The sequence below is a fragment of the Lacerta agilis genome, chromosome 13 (assembly GCF_009819535.1).
Source record: "Lacerta agilis isolate rLacAgi1 chromosome 13, rLacAgi1.pri, whole genome shotgun sequence".
NCBI classification, from domain to species: domain Eukaryota; kingdom Metazoa; phylum Chordata; class Lepidosauria; order Squamata; family Lacertidae; genus Lacerta; species Lacerta agilis.
The window spans coordinates 1,155,410-1,177,652 of record NC_046324.1 but is presented as its reverse complement, the minus strand read 5'-3'; the positions used below and the strand labels follow the sequence as shown (position 1 = coordinate 1,177,652).

At 46.7% G+C, this 22,243-nt stretch overlaps 1 protein-coding gene across 3 annotated transcripts in view; it reads left to right on the top strand.

Annotated features, from left to right (window-relative positions):
- The window catches only part of THSD4 (thrombospondin type 1 domain containing 4), a 319,132-nt gene that overhangs the window by 292,048 nt on the left and 4,841 nt on the right, over positions 1–22,243 (top strand). For all 3 annotated transcript variants that reach the window (XM_033168041.1, XM_033168042.1, XM_033168043.1), the window contains 5 exons: positions 1,821–2,025; positions 6,330–6,503; positions 11,237–11,410; positions 19,585–19,764; positions 21,992–22,136. In XM_033168041.1, coding sequence (XP_033023932.1) covers positions 1,821–2,025; positions 6,330–6,503; positions 11,237–11,410; positions 19,585–19,764; positions 21,992–22,136 — 878 coding nt within the window. The remainder of the gene's footprint in view (positions 1–1,820; positions 2,026–6,329; positions 6,504–11,236; positions 11,411–19,584; positions 19,765–21,991; positions 22,137–22,243) is intronic.

The window sequence follows — 22,243 nt, the reverse complement described above, 5'->3', positions numbered from 1 at the left end:
CTAGCAAGGTTATGCTTAAAATTCTACAAGGCAGGCTTAAGCAGTATGTGGACCGAGAACTCCCAGAAGTGCAAGCTGGATTTCGAAGGGGCAGAGGAACCAGAGACCAAATTGCAAACATGCGCTGGATTATGGAGAAAGCCAGAGAGTTCCAGAAAAACATCTACTTCTGCTTCATTGATTATGCAAAAGCATTTGACTGTGTCGACCACAGCAAACTATGGCAAGTTCTTAAAGAAATGGGAGTGCCGGATCACCTCATTTGCCTCCTGAGAAATCTCTATGTGGGACAAGAAGCTACAGTTAGAACTGGATATGGAACAACTGATTGGTTCAAAATTGGGAAAGGAGTACGACAAGGCTGTATATTGTCTCCCTGCTTATTTAACTTATATGCAGAATACATCATGCGAAAGGCTGGACTGGATGAATCCCCAACCGGAATTAAGATTGCCGGAAAAAATATCAACAACCTCAGATATGCTGATGATACTACCTTGATGGCAGAAAGTGAGGAAGAATTGAAGAACCTTTTAATGAGGGTGAAAGAAGAGAGCGCAAAATATGGTCTGAAGCTCAACATCAAAAAAACTAAGATCATGGCCACTGGTCCCATCACCTCCTGGCAAATAGAAGGGGAAGAAATGGAGGCAGTGAGAGATTTCACTTTCTTGGGTTCCATGATCAATGCAGATGGTGACAGCAGTCACGAAATCAGAAGACGCCTGCTTCTTGGGAGAAAAGCAATGACAAACCTAGACAGCATCTTAAAAAGCAAAGACATCACCTTGCCGACAAAAGTCCGTATAGTTAAAGCTATGGTTTTCCCAGTAGTAATGTACGGAAGTGAGAGCTGGACCATAAAGAAGGCTGATCGCCGAAGAATTGATGCTTTTGAATTATGGTGCTGGAGGAGACTCTTGAGAGTCCCATGGACTGCAAGAAGATCAAACCTATCCATTCTCAAAGAAATCAGCCCTGAGTACTCACTAGAAGGACAGATCCTGAAGTTGAGGCTCCAGTACTTTGGCCACCTCATGAGAAGAGAAGAATCCCTAGAAAAGACCCTGATGTTGGGAAAGATGGAGGGCACAAGGAGAAGGGGACGACAGAGGATGAGATGGTTGGACAGTGTTCTTGAAGCTACTAACATGAGTTTGGCCAAACTGCGAGAGGCAGTGAAGGATAGGTGTGCCTGGCGTGCTCTGGTCCATGGGGTCACGAAGAGTCGGACACGACTGAACGACTGAACAACAACAACAGTGCCAATTTCACCAATCAAATATAATATATGCTGCTTCACTCCCTGTACATTGATTTGGGCCACATCCACACATACAGTTAAAACACAGTGTGGCACAAGCAATTTTTTATTCTGAAAGTGTGGCCCAGAGAAAAATGTTGGAGAACCACTGGGCTAGGACAATGGCTGAGCTCAAAAACTTTTTCTGTCCAGCACATAGATAGATGGGGTGCTAAACTTTTTCTTTTCCAGCATGAGGGCCACATTCCCTTCTGGGGGCCACATCCTAGTGGTGAGTGGGGCCAGGGGCAAAAGTGGGTGGGGCAGTGGAGGCAAATATTGTCTTTGTACAGTGGGCTAGGTTCTACGCACACTCGAGCCCCCCTCATATCCCAAGGAGGGTGTGAAGCAAGGCCAGTGGAGGGTGGAGCTGGGGAAGGCATGGCCTGGGGAGAGTCACAGGGGCCAGGCAGAGAGGTATAGAGGGCCACATTTCCCTACCAACACCACCAGGCTTGAGGCTCCCCACCCCGATATAGAATGACCCCCATCTCTTCTTCCTTCCTGCATTTCTTAGCTGGGATATAGGGGAGTGGTCAGAATGCAGCAAGACCTGCGGCCTCGGGATGCAGCACCGCCAAGTCCTGTGCCGGCAGATCTATGCCAACCGCACCCTGACGGTCCAGCCACACCGCTGCCACCACCTGGAGAAACCAGAGACCACAAGTACGTGCCAGCTGAAGATCTGCAGCGAATGGCAAATTCGGACAGAATGGACATCGGTAAACAGGAATGATTCACAGCACACAACACCCCCCCCCAACAGGCTTACCTTTCAGGAGCAGTGGCTGCAGTTGACATTGCCCCAGCCCTGATCCTGCAACATTGGGGAACATCCAGTGTTCTCACTCTGTTTGTGGAAGGGCTCCTTTCACAACTCTCCTTCCTCAACCAGAACGTCCTTCCATTCATGGAACCGAAACACTGGATGTCACCCATAATGTGGAAGTTGTCCGAATGTTTTACCAAAGGGCAGGTAGAAGAGTCTAGCAGGAAAGCCACTGCTGTGAGCTTGGGGAACGTGGATGCTCTTTAAGGGAAAAGTATATAACTGAAAGCAGAGGTGGAGAGCTTTTTCTCAACCTGAGGACCACATTGCACACCCTGCTCTGCCCTCCATCCAGGAAAACAAGAAGCATTAAGAGAGTTCAGGGACATATTGGAGCCGGGCAGAAACCCTCATGGGAGCTGCAAAGCAGGGCCAGGGAAGAGTCCTGAGGGTATAGAAAGGTTTTGGGGGGGGTGCCTTTGGCCCTCTGGCCTAAGATTCCCCACCCTTGCCTTCAGCCTGATCCATCAGGGCTTTCCTTATGTTCTCATCAGAACCTGCCAGTGTGGTGTAGTGGCTGAGAGCGGTAGACTCATAATCTGGTGAACCGGGTTTGCGTCTCCGCTGCTCCACATGCAGCTGCTGGATGACCTTGGGCTAGTCACACTTCTCTGAAGTCTCTCAGCCCCACTCACCTCACAGAGTGTTTGTTGTGGAGGAGGAAGGGAAAGAATAATGTTAGCCGCTTTGAGACTCCTTCGGGTAGTGATAAAGCGGGATAGCAAATCCAAACTTCTTCTTCTTCTTGCTGAGACCATTGGAAATGCTGATGGAGAGGTCCAAGACCATTGTGCTGTGGCCCCCTAAACTTCCTCATCTTCCGTGCACCTACGTGGGACGGAGTAGAGACTTTCAACATCAAAATCTCAGGCCATTTGTTGGATAGCTCCAAATGTTATATTAGTGTTCACAATTAAAAATGTGCTTCAACTGTAAAACATAATCTGCATTCCATCCAATTTGCAACAATGACTTAATAGAAAATAGTATTTTGGTCCCAGATATTTCTTTGCCTGGCAGGGCAGGTTTATACAATCACTGCCACAGCCACCAATTCCTTACTTCATTGCAATGCAGTAAAACAGCCCTGCAAGCACGTGCGCGCACGCACACACACACACACACACAACTTTATTGCGGTCACAGACCAGCATAAGAGGAACATATGAATAAAATAGCAGTTAGGATTTAGACAGGTAATTGTTAAAGCAAATAGGAACAAAGAAACAAGCATAGGATAAAACATGTGAATAGAGTACGAGATCAAACACAAATAATTGATGAGTAATAACTGATAATTGAAACAGATAAGGACTAAAAGACACACAATTAAAACAACTATAAGGGGTGGAGCTTAGGGGAATAATGGTCTTGCAATATGGGCCTTCAGTTTAGGACTGGTTTGTAGCACAAACCATCCTTTGGCGAATATCCATCATGACAGCGCAAAATCTAGCAACTGAATATGTAACATCTGGCTTTTCATCCTGGAGTAGTAGGGAGATGTTGAGTTTTTCTGTACATCCTGGGAATTTATGTAGGATAGGTGGGATAAACCTGGCTCGTATGTCTACATAGTACTGGCAATGGAAAAAGGCATGTTGTTTCCTGCTTGCCAGAACCACATGGGCATTTCCTCTCCTCGTATGGTGTCTTCCTATAACGGCCTTCTTGAATGGCTGAGGGGAGGGCCTGACAACGGGCCAAGGTGAAAGCCCTTCACTGTTTTGAGATTTCAAGGCTGGCATTTGGGAGGTGAGGCATCTTCTGGCTTCACTGATTAGAAATTTTGGGGACCCCGTTAGGTCTGCTTGGTGTTCTGTGTCTTCCACATGCTGTTTAATGTTTTGGGTTTTTTTAGCTTGTTAATGCCCCATGTCAAGGAAAATCTGTGTGTTGATGCCTAGATACTAATTATTATCTATTATCTATTATTATTATTATTATTATTATTATTATTATTATTATTATTATTATAATTATTAGATACTAATTATACTAGCTATTATATTTTTCACTGCTCGTTTCCATGTCGATTGGAAATCGTCCTTGATAGTCAGGGGAGCAAGGGAAGAAAGATAGTCTCAACCAGTAATTAAGAGTGGCGAGCCCCACTCTGGCCTCGATTCTTATGGATCCAGTTTCAAGACGTATAGTAGCATTTGAGACGTGTTTAGGCACTTGTAGAGCAGATCTTAAGAATTTGGATTGTACCTATTCTAGTGGTGTACAGTTGGCGGAGGGACCTAATTAGGCACCATATAACAACTGTGCAATCAATTTAGCCTCAAACAATATAATAATAATAATAATAATAATAATAATAATAATAATAATAATAATAATAAATTTTTATTTATACCCCGCCCTCCCCGGCCAGAACTGGGCTCAAGGCAGCTAACACCAATAAAATTACAATAAAATGTAAAAGAAAAAGAAAAACAGTTAATTAAAATGCGGGTTAAAATATGGGTTAAAATACAATTTAAAATGCAGCCTCATTTTAGTAAAGGTAAAGGTAAAGGGACCCCTGACCGTTAGGTCCAGTTGTGGACAACTCTAGGGTTGCGGCGCTCATCTCAGTTTATTGGCCAAGCTTACGGCTTCTGAGTCATGTGGCCAGCATGACTAAGCCACTTATGGTGAACCAGAGCAGCGCATGGAAACGCTGTTTACTTTCCCACCGGAGCGGTACCTATTTACCTACTTGCACTGGTGTGCTTTCGAACTGCTAGGTTGGCAGGAGCTGGGACCAAACAACGGGATCTCACACCGGTTGCAGGGATTCGAACTGCTGACCTTCAGATCGGCAAGCCCTAGGCTCTGTGGTTTAGACCAGTGTTTTTCAACCTTTTTTGGGCAAAGGCACACTTGTTTCATGAAAAAAATCACGAGGCACACCACCATTAGAAAATGTTAAAAAAATTAACTCTGTGCCTATATTGACTATATATAAAGTAATTCTCTTGAATTTTTCAATTTTTCCCACGGCACACCAGGCAACATCTTGCAGCACACTAGTGTGCCACGGAACAGTGGTTGAAAAACACTGGTTTAGACCAGAGCACTACCCATAGCCCATAAATCAAAACCATAAGGGGAAGGAAACATAAGGGTCAAACTGAATCCAAACCAAAGGCCAGGCTAAAAATGAAAGCCTTTCATTTGGGAAATAAGTATTCTTTTTAAACTACGGTACTTTAAAAGGTGAGGGCATTATAGAGGTACAGCATCTTGATTTACATGATCTTTCTGGAATCTAAGGAGGTCCCCAATTTTGCAAGTATCCTCCTGATCTTAAAAGCAAACACATGGCCTAAAATTGTATGTTCAGTGGCCACATTCCTCCATCATTAAAAAAGCATGAATGGAGATGCCTTTGATCTTGAATTCTGGAAGGGGAAGGTTGCATTTTTTAATTTTAATTTTAGCAAGCTCAAAAATATTCCACTGCATTAATCAACACACACACACACACACACACACTGGTAAGCTGGGCAGGGGAAGTGGGAATAATGAAAGGGATGAGGTCATTGTTATATTTGCACTCCTCCAATCCAAAGTATCAGTTTTCTATGTCTAATTTCAATCACAAAGGCTCAGTATTCAATTTTGATGTCAAAATTTGACATTCACATTTGAAATCAGAAATTCAGAAACCCAGCAGATTTCAGAATGCAGCAAAAAGTTTGTCTTGACTTCAGAAAGTGTTGCTTTGCTCCATTTAGTATTCTGTATGACTTCAACATCCCTTGAAATCATTCCCACAAAGACATTTTTAGCTTGCTGCATTGCTGAAGTCTCATAACTTGGGAAGATTTTCATAATATGTGATTTGAACTATCTTTCTAAAAATGCACTAACCACAATCCGGAGCACTGTGTGAAAATAGGCTCTTGTTGCCAAACATGGCAGATGAAGACCTTTGATTTACACAGGTCTGGTCACATGTGAAGTTACCTTAGCTTCTTATTTTTTCCTCTTAGCAAACTGATTTTTATCAAAACCTCAGCAAAATTCTGTTTTATTTTTGGTCATTTTTAATTGAATTGTACTTCTTTATGGTGTTTGCTGCCCTGGACGCCTTTGGAGGAAGGGCAGGGTACAAATGAAGTGAAATGCAATCAAAATGAATAAATGCATGCAATCCCTGTGTGTGTGTGTGCCTGCCCGACCCAGAGATCTTTCTTGTTTCAGTGCTCCGTGCCATGTGGAGTGGGTCAGAAGACACGAGATGTGAAGTGTGTCAGCAATCTTGGAGATGTCGTTGATGATGAAGAATGTAACATGAAGCTGCGCCCAAATGATATTGAGAACTGCGACATGGGGCCTTGTGCAAAAAGCTGGTTTCTTACAGAATGGAGCGACCGGGTAAGGCTTGTAATGGTCATCTTCCAGCTCAAGCTTAGTGGCGAGGCACATATTTTGCATGCATCATGTCTCAGTTCCCTGGCTTTCGCTGGATAAAGATCTGAAACTCTGGAGTATGTTTTCTGTCCCAATGCTTTAATGCTCAAATTAGTACATCACCTCAATAAAATGGGGTTCAGAGACTGAACAGATGCTAAGCAAGCAAAGATGTGCGCTTCCCCCTTGGGTCCCATTGTGTGGGAAGAGGAGAAGCAGAATTTCAGTGTGGGAATGGGGAGGAGGCAAAAGTGAGCACCCAACTTCTTCTGAGAGGACGGGCCAGGAGTGGGCTCTGGCAGCGCTAGAGGGGGCACTGGGATCCAAGGCAAGGCTGGCACGGAGCCAGACGTGAGGTGGGCTCTTTGGAGAAATGTAAGAGGGGAAAGAGGCTGGGAGGCTACCCCACTGGGACCCTCCCTGGAATCTGGCTCCTTGACTGTCACTCCCTCCTGGGGTGACTGCTCTCTCTCTCAAGGCCCCAGCACACCCTCACCCAACCTTCTGGGTCCCCTCTCCACAGTCGGCAGCAGGCAGCTCCCCCACCCTGTGTCTGGGTCCAACCAGCCCCTCCACTATGCCTCTTCAAGTCACCTCTTTGGGACTCACGACACCTGGGTTCAAACCTTGACACCCCCAGTTTAGAAAGAACACCTCAGCCAAGGCCCTAGAGAACTGCCTCCGGCCAGTGTAGGTCAGGAATGGCCTATGGGTGTTTCTGGCGTCACCCTTGTCCATTTGCCATTGTGTCTGCGGCTGGCAGGAGTTGGCATCTGTTCTGCTGTGGGGCCACAGGTGAGTCTGTCCTGGCACAGGCTAGCTGGACCTGGAATAAGATGTCTTCCTCCCAGGCACCAAAATGCCTCTGCAGTGCACCAGCTCTGGGGGTGGGGATTACACTGCAATTTGGGTTGCACATGGGGATCTGATGAGTAGGTGCTCCTGTCTGTGGGGGAGAAGGGAAGGGATTCCAATCCAATCCTTTTATGATGGTTCTTACCTCTTTCCTGGCAGTTGTGGAGCCCTGCCAGAATCTCCCCGCTCCTCAAAGCTTGTTTGTCAGGGCAAAGGCTCAAAGGATCTTCTTGTAATAGAGACTCATTTTTAATTTATAATCACGAAGTATTTTTCAGTGTGTTTGCTTATTTTCTTTTACACAGAGATGAATGTCTCTTTAGAAATTTATTGGAGTGATATCTCATGTGCATAAAAGAAAAAGAATTATTCTCCAAGACAGCGAAATATAAATAAGCTGACTAAAGCGTTCTGGATTAGATCCAGGATTGGTGCAAATCCACCCGCTTGAACATACAGATCAGCTACGAGTTCATTTTCCTTTCTCCCCTCTCACTGAATGTACTATTTGTTCCCACACAAGTTTAAAAATATGTCTTCGTTTATTTATTTTTATGCTGGAGAATGCTTTTAGAATTTTTTTTGCTGAATGCCCAAAGGATAGGTTGTGAATTTTGTATAGTTTTTTAAAGAAAGAATTATTGCATTAATTTATGTTGAAGCAGAGAAATGGAAGACCTGGGTGCCTTTATATGTGTGTGGAAGTGGGGTGAGATCTGTTTTTATGCAATGCATGCTTCTATGTACAACAAGAGAAACACTGGGTGCACTTTTCATATTAACCATTTCCAAATGTTTGCTACTGTGTTGGGTACAATTCACTAGCTGTTCTGTCATTATTACCTTTGGAATTTGGAATTTAAGGTTACTTCTTTCAAACACACGTACCCACAGAAATACGATTGCATTACAGTCAAGGTCCCATGGGAGATCCATGATCAAAACTCCTTTAAAAGCAGCTGTATGTTTGCTCAGTGTGTGTGTGTGTGTGTGTGTGTGTGAGAGAGAGAGAGAGAGAGAGAGAGAGAGAGAGAGAGATTTGGATCAGGGCAGGGGTACTTGAAAAGAAAGACATTCACCCCTTTGTGCTGTTTACTTATTTGAAATCACCCAATAAACCTGCTGTGAGACTCATATACATCTTCCTTTTTGTACAAATTTTTGGTTGCACAACTTTACAAGAAAATTCAGTGGTCTGTGTATTTTAGGGAAGGCTATGATTTGTGCCTTGCTTTGGGAAGTGCGAAGTAGGCAGGTCCACATTAGCTCAGATGGCCCAGTGGTTAGAGTGAGAGCACCAAGGTTGCAGGTTTGATCCCTGTTCCTGCATTGCAGGGGGTTGGGCTGGATGATCTTCAGGGTCCCTTCCAACTGTATGATTCTATGAGATGTGAACTGAACCAAATCCCCACCCTCCCACCACCCATAGTAAGAGAATTCCCTGTTGCTGTACAATTACAAGTGGTGCTGCTCCCACTATTTCAAGTCTAAGAACTTTTAGCACAGCAGTTGCTAAAACCCAGACTGCAAACTTGCTGCTCACATGGAGTAATGATGAGCGCACCCACTGGATGCTCTGTGCTCTGGATTCCCTACAAGGGCACGAGTAGGGGAACCATCCATGCTGCCCTGAACTCTTTGGAAGAAAGGTGGGGGCAAAAGTGTCAGAAAAATTATACATATACACCAGGGGTAGACAACCTAAGGCCCAAGGGCCAGATGCGGCCCAATCGCCTTCTCAATCCAGCCCGTGGATGGTCCGGGAATCTACATGAGTAGAATGTGTCCTTTCGTTTAAAATGCATCTCTGGGTTATTTGTGGGGCAGAGGAATTCATTCATTTCCTCCCCAAAAATATAGTCCGGCCCCCCACATGGTCTGAGGAGTGGTGGACTGGCCCATGGCTAAAAAAGATTGCTGACCCCTGATATACACCATGCATTTAAACCAATTTGAGACACACACACCCCTTCAAAGAATCCTGAGAACTGTAGTTTACCCCTCACAGAGCTAAGATCCCCAGCACTCTTAACAAATTACAGCTCCTAGGATTCTTTGGAGGCAGAAGTGTGTTTTAAGTGTGTGGTGTGTATGCAACCGACTTCTCTCTGGCTCCACCCCCTTGTGACTTAGGGCGTTCTAAAGAGCCACCCCTCTGGCCTGAACATGGCCACTCCCACTCCGCTCCCCAGCCTCTTCCATGGTACACTCCCTGAGCTGGCTGGGTCCTGCAGTGGTGGGTGGGGCTGCCATATTTCAAAAAGTGAAAATCCAGACACAAAAGTTCTTGAGCCAAATACCAAATACCAGGTGTATGGTGACCCTATGCAGTGGGCCCTCGGTTCCTCAGGTGAAGACACCCATGAGCGTCCAGGGGGCTACAGGAGGTTCTTCTTGGGGGGCTCATGTTTCTCGGGCTCCATGGTTTCATGATTTCCAGCAACAAGCTCAGAGCGTGACACCTGCCCTGGCTGTCCACAGCAGGAAAGTCTGCAGCCCGAGGCTCTTAAGTCTTGCCTGCTGAGCCCATGGCTGGCCTACACAAGCCTCTTTGGTCTGAGCCAGCAAGGCTCCTCTGCTGCTTTTATGATGTCACCCAGATGTTTTCAAGAAGCTTAAGCATGCTGTTGGGTGTCTGGTTTTCGCAGAGAAATGTCTTTGTTTTAATTTTAAAAGATGGAAGTAAAGCTCAAGAGCCCAACAATATCCTGGCTCCAAGTCTGCTGCTGAAGCCCCTGAATATCCTTTGCAAGCAGTTAATCTGCGCTGAAATCTCACAGCACGGAGTGGGGCAAGTCGGTATCTTTTTCGTTGGCATCTAATTTGAAATGTGATCCGTTGGATCAGCTTACTTAGAACAGAACACAGTTCCTGGAGAACCTCAGCAAGTAATATGAATGAAACAATCGCTGAGACGGCTAGAGCGCCAGTGGCAGATAACTCATTCTGAAGCTGACAGGACACGGGTTAGAGCTCAATGTCGAGCCTACAAAGTGGTGGTAGTGACTTTCTTCACCGCCTCTATTGCATCTGCAGAAAACAGCAGCAGGAGACTCTTTCAGGTGATTTGCAATTTAGCGGAACCACCTGCTCCATCAGGGCCCAGTACGAGCCACATGATCTCCTGCAATTATTTTGCAAAGATTTTTGCAGATAGAGTCGCTCAGATTTGGGAAGAGGTAGAGTCCACCATGGGAGCAGGGCCGGGGCCGGAGATTACTAGAATCCTGACTATTCAAATTGCCGCCCTATCCTCATGGGACAAAGACAAAATTCGCAACTGGATTCTTGCTAGGGACGCTGCCCTTGATCAAGAACTATCTAATGCGGCCAGACTCTCCACGTGGTTCCCCCGCATGAAGGTAGTTAGATCTCTGGCCCACACTGTGAGTACTATAACACTGTCTAGAGTATCACTATCAAGCATTTTTGATCATTTTTGATGGAAACCTCAATTCATTTGCCCAGAAGGTTACCCATCAACATATTATGCTATCTTGCATAGAATTTAGCACCCTGTCAATTTTTACTTATCCTCATCATCATTATCTAGAGCAGATTTCTAAGCTTCATGAATAAGTGACAGATGACACATTGGAAACATCTCCCTGTCTTCTCTCTCTCTTTCCATTTTGCCCTTTCCCCTCTTCCATACCAAGATTCCTCTTTGAATATACATTCTGATTGCAGGATGTGGATTTCCTGCTGTCAGAACCTGATCTGGATTTGTGTCCCTTCTTGTGCCAGAGAGCCCTCAAGTCACCTTCCAAGCATTTCACAACTGCTTTCAATAAAGCAGTAGCTGGGCTAATGGATGTCTTTGTTGTCTCCCACAATGACAGTGCTCAGCCGAATGTGGCTCTGGTGTCCGGACACGCTCCGTCATATGCATGACCAACCACATCAGCAGTTTGCCACTGGAGGGCTGTGGACACAACAGACCAGCAGAGACCACACCCTGTGACAATGGGCCATGTTTGGGGAAAGTGGAATGGTTTGCTGGAAGCTGGAGCCAGGTACTGTTCATCTTCAAAATGTTTGGGGGAAGATCCAGTCAAAATTAAGGAAAATGGAGTGCAGGCCAGTTAATTATGTGGTTCTTTTTAATTAATTTACTTTATTATATTTATTGTTTTTTTCAGGGAAAGGTAAACTCAAAGCAGCTTACAAAAGCTGCAATCTTATGAGTGTTATGGGACTTGCTGTCATTCTGAATAATAGGGCTGTGGTGAAAATCTCCCATTAAAATCACTGGGACCTTGGCTGGAACTGAGGCAAACCCATGGCATCTTCATCAGCACATGTCCTTCCCCCCTTCGCACACACCCCGTCCTATTCCCATAATGATAAAGAGAAAATACTTTTGGCAATAATCACATTCCAGAATGTTTGGGCTTTTTATTATTATTATTATTATTATTATTATTATTATTATTATTATTATTATTATCATCATCATCATCATCATCATCATCATTATTATTCCTGATGAATTATCCTTTGTTGGCTCCATATATTCTCAATGTCTTTTTACCCTACACAATTTCATTAAGAGATTTGAATGGTGTTGCTTTGTCTCTCTGCTCTTATGGTTGTATTCCTTCTGGCCACTTTCCCTCAACCAGTTAAACTGGAGAGAAAGAGGTGCTGACGGATCGATTAGGGATCTGTCCCTCTCCCTAATTATTTGGCCATTTATTCACAACGGTCAGCTAGCGATGGAAGAGCTGAGCCCAACACTCCTTGGCCGATCCATACCTGGACTTGACAAACTAAGCTACCGTATATACCCGAATATAAGCCGACCCGAATATAAACCGAGGCACCTAATTTTCCTACAAAAACCTGGGAAAGCTTATTGACTCGAGTATAAGCTGGTTCACCTTTGCCGCTGTGGAGGAGGAGGAGGAACGAGCAGCCCGAAAGCAGCCCTTTGGGCTGCTCCTTCCTCTTCCTCCTTTGGCAAGTTTGCATTTATGCGAGCAGTTCAGGAATGGAACAAGCTGCCTGGGGAGAGTAAAGAACCGCCGTTCTTGTACGCTTCTTAAGGAATGGTTGACTGGGGAGAGCGGGTGGCAGCACAAGCGGAGAGAAAGGGCTTCTTTCTCGCCGCCCCCACCGCCCGCCTCACTCAAGTATAAGCCGAGGGCAGCTTTTTCAGCACAAAAAATGTGCTGAAAAACTAGGCTTATACTCAAGTATATATGGTAATTCCCCAAAACCTAAAACCCCAAACAAAAACCAGAAGAGATCACTCAGACCAAATTGGATTCTGAAATCATTGGGAATGTGTTAGGACGTGTGGTGGGAAACCTTAGGCCTGGGGTCCAAATATGATCTTCCAGACCTCTGTATCTGGCCCTGGCTTGTCTGGATAGGAAAGGGTGGGTGAGTCCATCTTTGCAGAAGCTAAGTATGCTATGCAAAGGTAAGGTTTACATTCATTGCTCATGTTTGCCACTGGAAGGGAGCCCTTGGACAATTGCCCACATGTGAGATATAGCAAGGCATGATCCCTAAGTCAGTGGTTTTCAACCAGTGTTCCGTGGCACCCTGGGGTGCCTTGAAAGATGGTCAGGGTTGCCATGGGCAACACGGGCTTCTGCCCCTCTTTCCCTCCCTCCCTCCTCTGATGCCCTCTCACGTCTCTGCCTCCCAAAGGCTTGCACAGCCCTGGCCACTGGCGGAGGAAGCTGCTGGGGTACCCGGAGCGGCAAATATGACGCGTACTCGGGGGCCGGCTGATCCACCCACAGAGGTGGGGTGATTCACCCAGGGGTGCCAGCGCCACTCACGGATTCCGCAAATACGCATTCGAGGAAGTTTGGCGTCCGGATGCTTGATGGAGAACCAGCGCCATGGGGGTGAGAGGAAGGCACCGAGTGGCTCTCCTTTCCCTCTCCGCGGCTCTCCCTCCATCTGAAAAGCTCCGTGAAGTAAATGAACAGTGTCCGTCTGCCTCCAGTGGCGGAGTAAGGCTCCGCGGTACCCGGGGCGGCAAAGGAAACGCCCCGGGGGCAGGGCGTCGTGACATCACATTGTGACGTCATGACGCTCCGCCCCCAGGGCGTTTCCGGGGGTGCCGGCGCCGCTTCTGCAGCCCTCTTTTAAGCCGAAGAGCTCGCTTTTAAGCTCTCCGGCTCAAAAGGAGGCTGTGGAAGCGGCGATCCGATGACAGAGTGCGCCTGCGCGTGCAGGCGCACTCCGTCGTCGGGCCGTGCGCTGCCGCTCCCAGGGTGACGGAGGGAGCGGCAGCGCGTGGGAATGGTGGGAGGGGCTGCCTCTTGTCCCCCCCACGTGCCGCCGTTCGCTCCGTTGCCCCAGGAGCAGCAGCACCGCACACACCGTGCGCTGCTGCTCCCGGGGGGACGGAGCCAGCGGCAGCGCGTGGGGCTGACAAGCGCCGGCCCCTCCTGCCACTCCCCACGCTGCCGGTCACCCCGGGAGCAGCAGCGCTGCACGGACGGGGTGCTCCCTCGGCCGTGCGCTGTTGCTCCTGGGGTGATGGAGGGAGCGGCAGCACTTGGGAATGGCGGGAGGGGCTGCCGCTTGTCACCCCCATGCGCTGCCGCTCGCTCCGGTCGCCCCGGGAGCAACAGCGCACGGCCGAGGGAGCACCCCATCCGTGCAGCGCTGCTGCTCCCGGGGTGACCGGCGTTGCCTGGGGAGTGGCGGGAGGGGCGCCGCTTGTCGCCCCCACCCGCCGCTTGTGGCCCCTGTCGCCCGGGGGCGTACCGCCCCCACCGCACCCCCCTAGCGACGCCCCTGCCTGCCTCCCCCCCTGCTTGCTCCCTCAGTCTCTCTTTCTCTCCCCCGTCTCCCTCTCTGCTCTCTCTGCTCAGCGGCTCTACTAGAAGGTCTTGTGGGACTGACAGCCGGCAGCGCAAGCCAAGCGTGAGCAAAACCTCCTTGGGAAAGCCCTCTCTCCCGCGTCGGCTCCCCGCCTCCCCTCCCCGCTCCTTGGCCGTCCTCCGCTGATTGGCCAGCGGGACAAAAGTTTCTCGGGAGCCGGTGGAGCGGCAACGTGACAGACAGAACTGTCCCATTTAGGGATGCCGGGCTGTGCGCATGCTGCGGGCGGGCGGCGGCAGTTTGGAGAGCAGCGAGCAGGCAGGCGGGGCGGGCCTGAGCAGCGGGCAGCAAGGTTGCCTGTATGGACGCTGCACACACCCTCAGCCGCTGTACAGCTGCTGTAAATTCTCAGCACACACTTTTCAGATTGCTTCTCAATATATCTACTGTAGAGGTGTCTAATGGTGATTGCTTGTGCAGTTTTCTGGTTTTGTGCAAATCTGAAGGATGAAAGAACAGGGAATTCCTGAAGCACACCAGAAATAGTTACAAGCAAAAGTGGTAAAGAAATTCAAGTAACGAGTTAGTGGGCAAGGGAAGTACGGTAGCAGTGGCAGAATGTGACAGTGGATCCACCCACCCCAAATCACTAAAACAAACAGTCTGCCACCCCCAAGGAAAGCAGTTTTGAGCCTAATTTTCTCCAATTTACTGGATTATCCCTTTATCAGGTAAAACCAAATTTACAAGGAGAAAGGTTGAGATTGGGAATGCAAACTCTGGTGTGGACAAGCCATTACTCTCAGTGGAGTTTGGTTTAGCCTCAGCACTGGAAAGGCCTATCTCAGGGGTAGGCAACCTAAGGCCCGGGGGTTGGATATGGCCCAATTGCCTTCTAAATCTGGCCCGCAGACGGTCCGGGAATCAGCATGTTTTTACATGAGTAGAATGTGTCCTTTTATTTAAAATGCATCTCTGGGTTATTTGTGGGGCATAGGAATTTGTTCACCCCCCCCCCCAAAAAAAAAATATAGTCCTGCCCCCCACAAGGTCTGAGGGACAGTGGATCGGCCCCTTGCTGAAAAAGTTTGCTGACCCCTGGCCTATATCTCTGACTCTGATGATCAGAATTCTATCGTTTTTCATAATTGACTCCCTGATGTGGCTGATCGTGCCAATAAACTGATTGGTCTGACAAAATGCACGATAAAACTTTTAGGACTTCAAGGCTTTCTGCAATAGAACTGGCCCCCTTTTTAATCCTTCTTGCCCTCTGCCCCCTCTCTTAACACATATTGTTGGGAAAGATCTAAATTAGATTAGTGGTGAGCTATGTAAACAAAAGCAACTCAAAGCAATAAAAATGCCAGCCGAGAATTTCACAGAATTCCAAGCTATGGAATCATAATGAAATGCAGCACTCGCCCAGCTCTCTCTCTCTCTCTCTCTCCAGGATAAAAGCTGATCAACTTGAAAGCCCCTCTCAAACATTTACAATCAGCCTCTTACAGCTTTGTTTCATTCATATTGGGGGACTGTTAGAATGCATCTGCTTATTAGTCCTGGAAAAGCACCCAGGCCTTGTTCTTCTTGCATAAACATCTTCCCCCACCCCAGCATATACTTTTGAATGGTAATGCTGGGTTGTAAGTGGTGGACCAGCTCCAAGGTTCTGTTATGTTAACTGGCATCCCAAGAGTTAATTGCCTCTGGGACCAGCAATTTACAATGCTGTTAACAGGAATTATGTCTTGAACTCCTGAGCACCCACAGAGAGTTTATCCATAAATCTACCATATTGCTTCAGGCTTCTAATTTATTTCTCTAAAGTAATAAATTCTTCAGGAATATGCAGCCACAGACATTTTAAAACCCGTAATATTTTAATTCTCCACCGGTCAGCTACAATATATAATATACTGTAAAAAAAAAATGTGTTGAAGATTGATTTGTGGTGAAAATGGCGGCTGCACAGTTCAGAGCGCCTGATTTGTAGTCATGTTTAGAGCAGATTATCAGTGTCTCTTCCAAATCGGTTTCATTATGAGCCTGTGACAGTTTCCAACCATGCTTGCTAAAAAGTTATTCCATCATTTCTGTGCTTCATATCTGCCATCTAGAGCGGCCACCCAAATTTCTATTGAAAATGATGCTTCAAGGAAATTTGGGCAACTCTGAATCCTGGGAGATTCCAGGCAGACAAAAGGAAACCCTGTTTTGCCCCACCAGCCTGGGTGGCTTTAAATGGGGGGGCGGGTAAAGTGATCAAGGGCAGAATGTATTTGAATGCCTGTTGTTGGGGGTCTCGAGTAGGAGAGAGCAACTGCGCTCATGTATCGCTTGTGGGCTTCACCTAGACAACTGCTGTGAGGACAAGATGTTGGACTACAGGGACCATTCATCTGATCCAAGAAAGATCTTAAGTTTTCATGTTAATATAAGGCAATATTTTAATGTTGTTTCCCGTGTTATAACTTGCCCTGGCACCTTAGAGTGAAGGAGAGGTAGTATATAGGGGGAGGGGGAGGATTAAAACATCCCACCCGCCCAAGTAGGCCATAGATAATTCAAAGCCAATCTTCGCCATATCGTCCTCCCCTCTTGGGAAGCAGCGGTCAAGTTTTTCCTCTCTTCTGTTCAAGAGCCCTTCAGGCATTGGAAGAGTGTCCTCGGGCCAATTTAAAAGTGATTACTTGGGGCTGGTTAGCATCCTGTGCTTTTAATATCTACCAAAAGTAATATCTACCAGGCTCCCCCTTCTTTTTCTTCTTCTTTTTAAGTAAATTGTGCTAAGCGTGCTTTGTTTTTTAAAGCCTTTTTCAAGTGACATAGAAACCAATATAGCGCTGGATTTGTCTTCTGAAGACCTTTTTCAAAAAATGCCAGGAACTGTATTGTGTATTTAACCTTTAAAGATTCAGTCAAGGGCTACCTGGGCCAAAAGTTGATTCTGAACTCTCATGAGCATGCTATGGAGATGAAAAGGAAACCCTGGTGGACTCTAACTTCCCCCCATATCAAACAGAATGGGAAAGGGGGGTGGGTGGGGGTGGAAGCAAGCCAAGCTGAATTCTCACTTCAAATGCTGGAGGCTGAACAAAAAATGTTACCCCAACAGGGTCAGTTTCACCATTCCTCGCCTCCGATAGATGCACCACTTTTTCAGGAGAACAGTGCACCACTGAGGAGACTCCTGTGACACACACACACACACCCCACCGAGGCCTAATTGAATTAGACTGCAACCCAACCGTTGCTGGCGGGACTTTGCAGAGGGGCAGAGCTACTGCCTCACCCACAGCCCTGTGGCTCACGATGGCCACAGCGAAAGGTGAGGGTGGCAGGGAAATTCAAGGCTGGCACAGCAGTCAGGCCTGGATAAGGCCCAATGCCATTGCCTGATGGCAGTGAGCCCAGCTTGGGATCCAGTGGATCCCTGGCTCCCTCAGCCCCCATCCCCTACCCACACTCAGAATGCCTCATTTCAGGGCTTTCCTCAGAGCTCTGCCAGCAAAGAAATAATAATGATGATAATAATAATAATAATAATAATAATAATAATAATAATAATAATAATAATGTAAACTGCTTAAAGCCCACATTGACTTCTCAGTAATACTGAAGTGAATTCGCAAATTATACAAGCATTGAAATATAACCAACCATACTATTAAAAATGCAATTAAAATAATCCCATTAAATCAGGAGACTCAGGTTGAGAGATCAAGGTCTGTTACAGGGCAAAAAAAGTTGTTGGGAGGTAATATTTTGATAAGAAATGTGCCCATGAGAAAAAGAAACATAACCAGTCCTCACTGACTGCGGCTTTAGACAACTGCTTGGGGATTCATTGCTTAAGTAAACAAACACACAAACGAAGTCTCATGCAACTGGCTGCGAATGTGTAGTTTGACCCTTCATGTATCCCCATCATCTTAAAGTGGAACGAGACATTTCTGTGGTGCAAGAAGAGTCCTGCCCTATTTGCCTTAATCTCCTGGACTGATATAGCTGCTTTGCTAAAGGGAACAGTTATTAAACCTGAAAGGTGGAGCCTCCTGTCTGTTTTGCTTGCTGGGCAAAACCAATTAATCCTACTGATTCAAGTCAAACGATTGCAGCATTATCTGTCTCTGGGAACAAAGTTGTGATAGATACAAGGCCAAGTGTAAAAACCAAAGACCAGCCACGGCTCTTTCACACACACACACACACACACACACACACAGGAACACACAAGAACAAAACATACAGACAAGTTCTGGCAATATCCATCAGCAACTGGTATAATAATAATAATAAGAAGAAGAAGAAGAAGAAGAAGAAGAAGAAGAAGAAGAAGAAGAAGAAGAAGAAGAAGAAGAATACCCCACCCATCTGCCTGAGTTTCCCCATCCACTCTGGGCAGCTTCCAACACATAAAAAAACATAATGCAATGTCAAACAAAAAACTTCCCGATATAGGGCTGCCTTCAGATGTCTTCTAAAAGTTCTGAGTTCTGTTTAGAATTTGCTAACAGCTGCAAAAATATTGATGGTGAAAAAAGTGTTATATTTTGCACTCTCTCAATTTTGGGGGGGGGGGCTAGTTCACTTATGGAGATTGGATGTAATGTCTTAATTCATAAAATTTGCCTATTTAAAACAGTGAGCAACCAATTGAGATGGGGTGGGGGTGGGACCTTTTGCATAAGCTACCTCCTTCACATTTACTGTAATACGCTCTCTGTGGGGCTCCCCTTGCACCTATCCTGAAGCTGTGGTTAGTGCAGAATACTGCAACATGATTGCTGGCATATATAACACCTGTGCTCAGAGATCTTCACTGGTTGCCCATTTGCTCTGGGGCCAAGTTCAAGGTGATACTATTAGTATATAAAGTCATTAACAACTTGGGACCAGTTTACCTGCAAGAATACCTCTTATGCCATATATGCCCCCTCAAACACTTTGATCAATGGAACTGGCCCTGTTACAGGTGCAGCATAATACCTGTTCAACACCTGTAAGAAATGGATCTTTGGTGTTTGGCAGCACCTGCGTTCTGGGACACGGAGCCTCTTCACGCCAGGCAGGGGCCTTCACTGCACTCTTTCCAGTGTCTGCTAAAAACAGTTTTGTGTAGACGAGCCCCTCCAGACATGTAGAGTGTTGCTGTATGGTTTGTTTTTATCTGCTTTTACTGATAACCTTATTTTATTCTGTCTGTAAACCCCTTCTTTGCTTCATAAAACTTATAAACCACTTGGTTGCAGGAAACCTCAGAGCAGTTTCCAAACAGAATAGAAAAATGTGACTATTAATAATAAAAATAAAATAAAATTAAGCAATCAGCTAAAGGTTTATGAAGTAAATGAGTATGTATCTCCACCTCTGTTTCCTGTTTCCTTATATATAGTGTTCCATTGAATGTGGCCATGGAACTCAGCAGAGAGAAGTGATTTGTATCCGAAAAACTGAAAGCAGCTTTGACATGCTGAGCCACGAGGAGTGCTCATTTCTGGAGAGACCTCCCAACCAGCAGACCTGCTACCTCAAGCCTTGCGGCGCTAAATGGTTTAGCACTGAATGGAGCACAGTAAGTACTCGGCTGCGTTTGGTTAATTCCTCTCAGCACCAAAACACAAATGCTCAGCCCTGGAGAGGTTAAGCAGAGCTCTGCTGCATCCGGCCAAAGGCCCTCCTAGTCCAGCCTCCTCGTCTCCTAGTGGCCAGCCAGAGGTGTGTGGGGAGCCCACAACTAGAGCAGGGGGTGGAGGGGCTCTCCTATGAGGAAAGGTTGTGAGTGAGAGGTGACATGATAGCTGGTGGAGGTGCAGCTTCTAGCCCTCCAAGGATTAGGGGACCTGAGGAGCTCCCACACAGACCTTTAAAGTGGCTGGTCAAACTGAACAAACAGAGGAATCTCTATCTAGCATGCACACGAAAGCTCATACCAGGAACAAACTCAGTTGGTCTCTAAGGTGCTACTGGAAAGAATTTTTGATTTTGTTTTGACTATGGCAGACCAACACGGCTACCCACCTGTAACTAGCTCAGTAATGTCAGCACTGACTGGCCATGACTCTAGTGTTTCAGACAAGGGGCTTTTTGCAGCCCTACCTGGAGATGCTGGAGATTGAACCTGAGACCTTCTGCATGCAAGGTGGATGCTCTGCCACTCAGCTGTGCCATGCATTGATGAAATACAGGATGAGTTGCTCCTAGTCTGCCTTCCCGCTTGATTCCTTGTTGAACTGCTTCCCTCTCCTCTCTGCTGAACCATCTGCCTGCCTCCAGGCTACCAGACCTGACACCTTCCAAGTTTTTCAGTGTATAACAAATCCTTTTGAGGACTTGACTTTAAAAAGTAATCTGTGCAGTGACATTTAACACTGCAGGAATGCAAGTAAGGAATTGTCTGTTTAGTCTGCTTCCAAGGCGCTGATGAAAGCATCTTCTGCAAGGAACCCCACTGGCTGGTCATCAGCATCCTGTTTGCCTAGGTAGCTACATGCAGCTGCCATTTCCTACTAGACCTCATGCCCTTGCCAGCAGTCCCAGAACATCAGCTATCTTAGCTGGGGAGCTTGAATACCCTTGGTTAAAGCAGAAGGAGAGAACCCTTATCAAACTGAGGGCCGCATTCTCTTGTGGAGAGCATCCCAGGGGCCATTTGTTGGTGGTGGGTGGGGCCAGAGGCAAAAGTGAGTAGAACAATTAATATGAATTTTACCTTTAACATGTAGGCTAGTTTCTAGAAAGAAAACACAGAGAGAGGGGGGGGGAGCTATCCTCCATCCAGGTAAGCAATGGCAAATCTCAGCTTAGCAAAACACTCAAGGAGGGTACGGAGTAAAGCTGCTGAGAGGTGTGGCCTCGGGGAGAGATGGTGTGACTTGGTAGTGGGTGTGGCCTGAGGAGAGTCAGATGGAAAAGCTTGGAGGACCACAATTGACTGCATGACTGGAGGTCCCCCCCTCCCAAGTTAGAGTGTTGGACACCCGGGACACCAGGACTGCAGTCCCTGCTCAGTTTTTGGGTTAGGTGGTTGTGAGGATACAAAAGGGAGGAACAGGATCCACACATGCCACCTTTTGTTCCTTGGAAGAAAGGTGGGCTATAAATGTTACAAGGAAAGAAGCATATAAAGGTTCTCGACAGTCACCCTGCTGACAGGAAAACCTGTCTCTTCTGCACAGCTCAAAACATTCCTGTATCTCCTTCAACTGAGATAAAAATAGGTCTAGTGGACATCAAGTGGTTTGTGAAGAGCTCCTTCTTACTTGGGTATCTTCAGGGGGCTGTATGTGTGATGAACCTTCTCGTTCTCCTTTGATTTCATTCTTGGAACCTCCTCCCTCCCAGAGTCCTTGAAAACAATATGATCCCAAATTGCTTCAGACTGCCAAGTGAGGAAATTGCTTTGGCTGTCCCAGCTCTGCCCACTCACCTACTTGGAGTGCTTTGCTTCCCAGATAGATTTTCATGACAACACAGAAGGGCAAATTACTCTTACCACTCTTGTTTTAAGGCAAGAGAACAGCATTCTGAGAAAGCAGTAAACTAGAAGCTGCAAAACGACAGAGCTGGTGTTCTGTTGCTCTTTTGATTTTGGGCTGATCCTGGGCCAACACCTGGCATGCCACTCCTGATCTGTGGAAATTCCCAAAATGACTGAGTAATGTTGGTACTGGTCACAGTGTGGTGGATTGCGTTGCAGGGAGGGTTACTTCTGAGTAAACATACATAGGGCTGTACGGTGAGTGTGGCTTGCTTTCTTAATTTCATACTTTGCCAGAGCATTTATTTTAAATGCATTGCAGTGCTCAAAGTCCTGCGAAGGCGGCTTCCGAGTCCGAGAGGTGCGATGTCTCTCCGATGAAATGACGCCCAGCAGCAGATGCGACTCCCAGCTTAAACCGGAAGAGAAGGAGCAATGCAACACTCAAGACTGCATACCCGAAATAGGTAGGCCAATGTTGCCATTATTCTAACTGTGGAACTCCATCTAGTGGAGGAAAAATGAAACTGACCCACTGTGCCTACTAAGGCAAGCCAATAAGGTCAGATTTTAA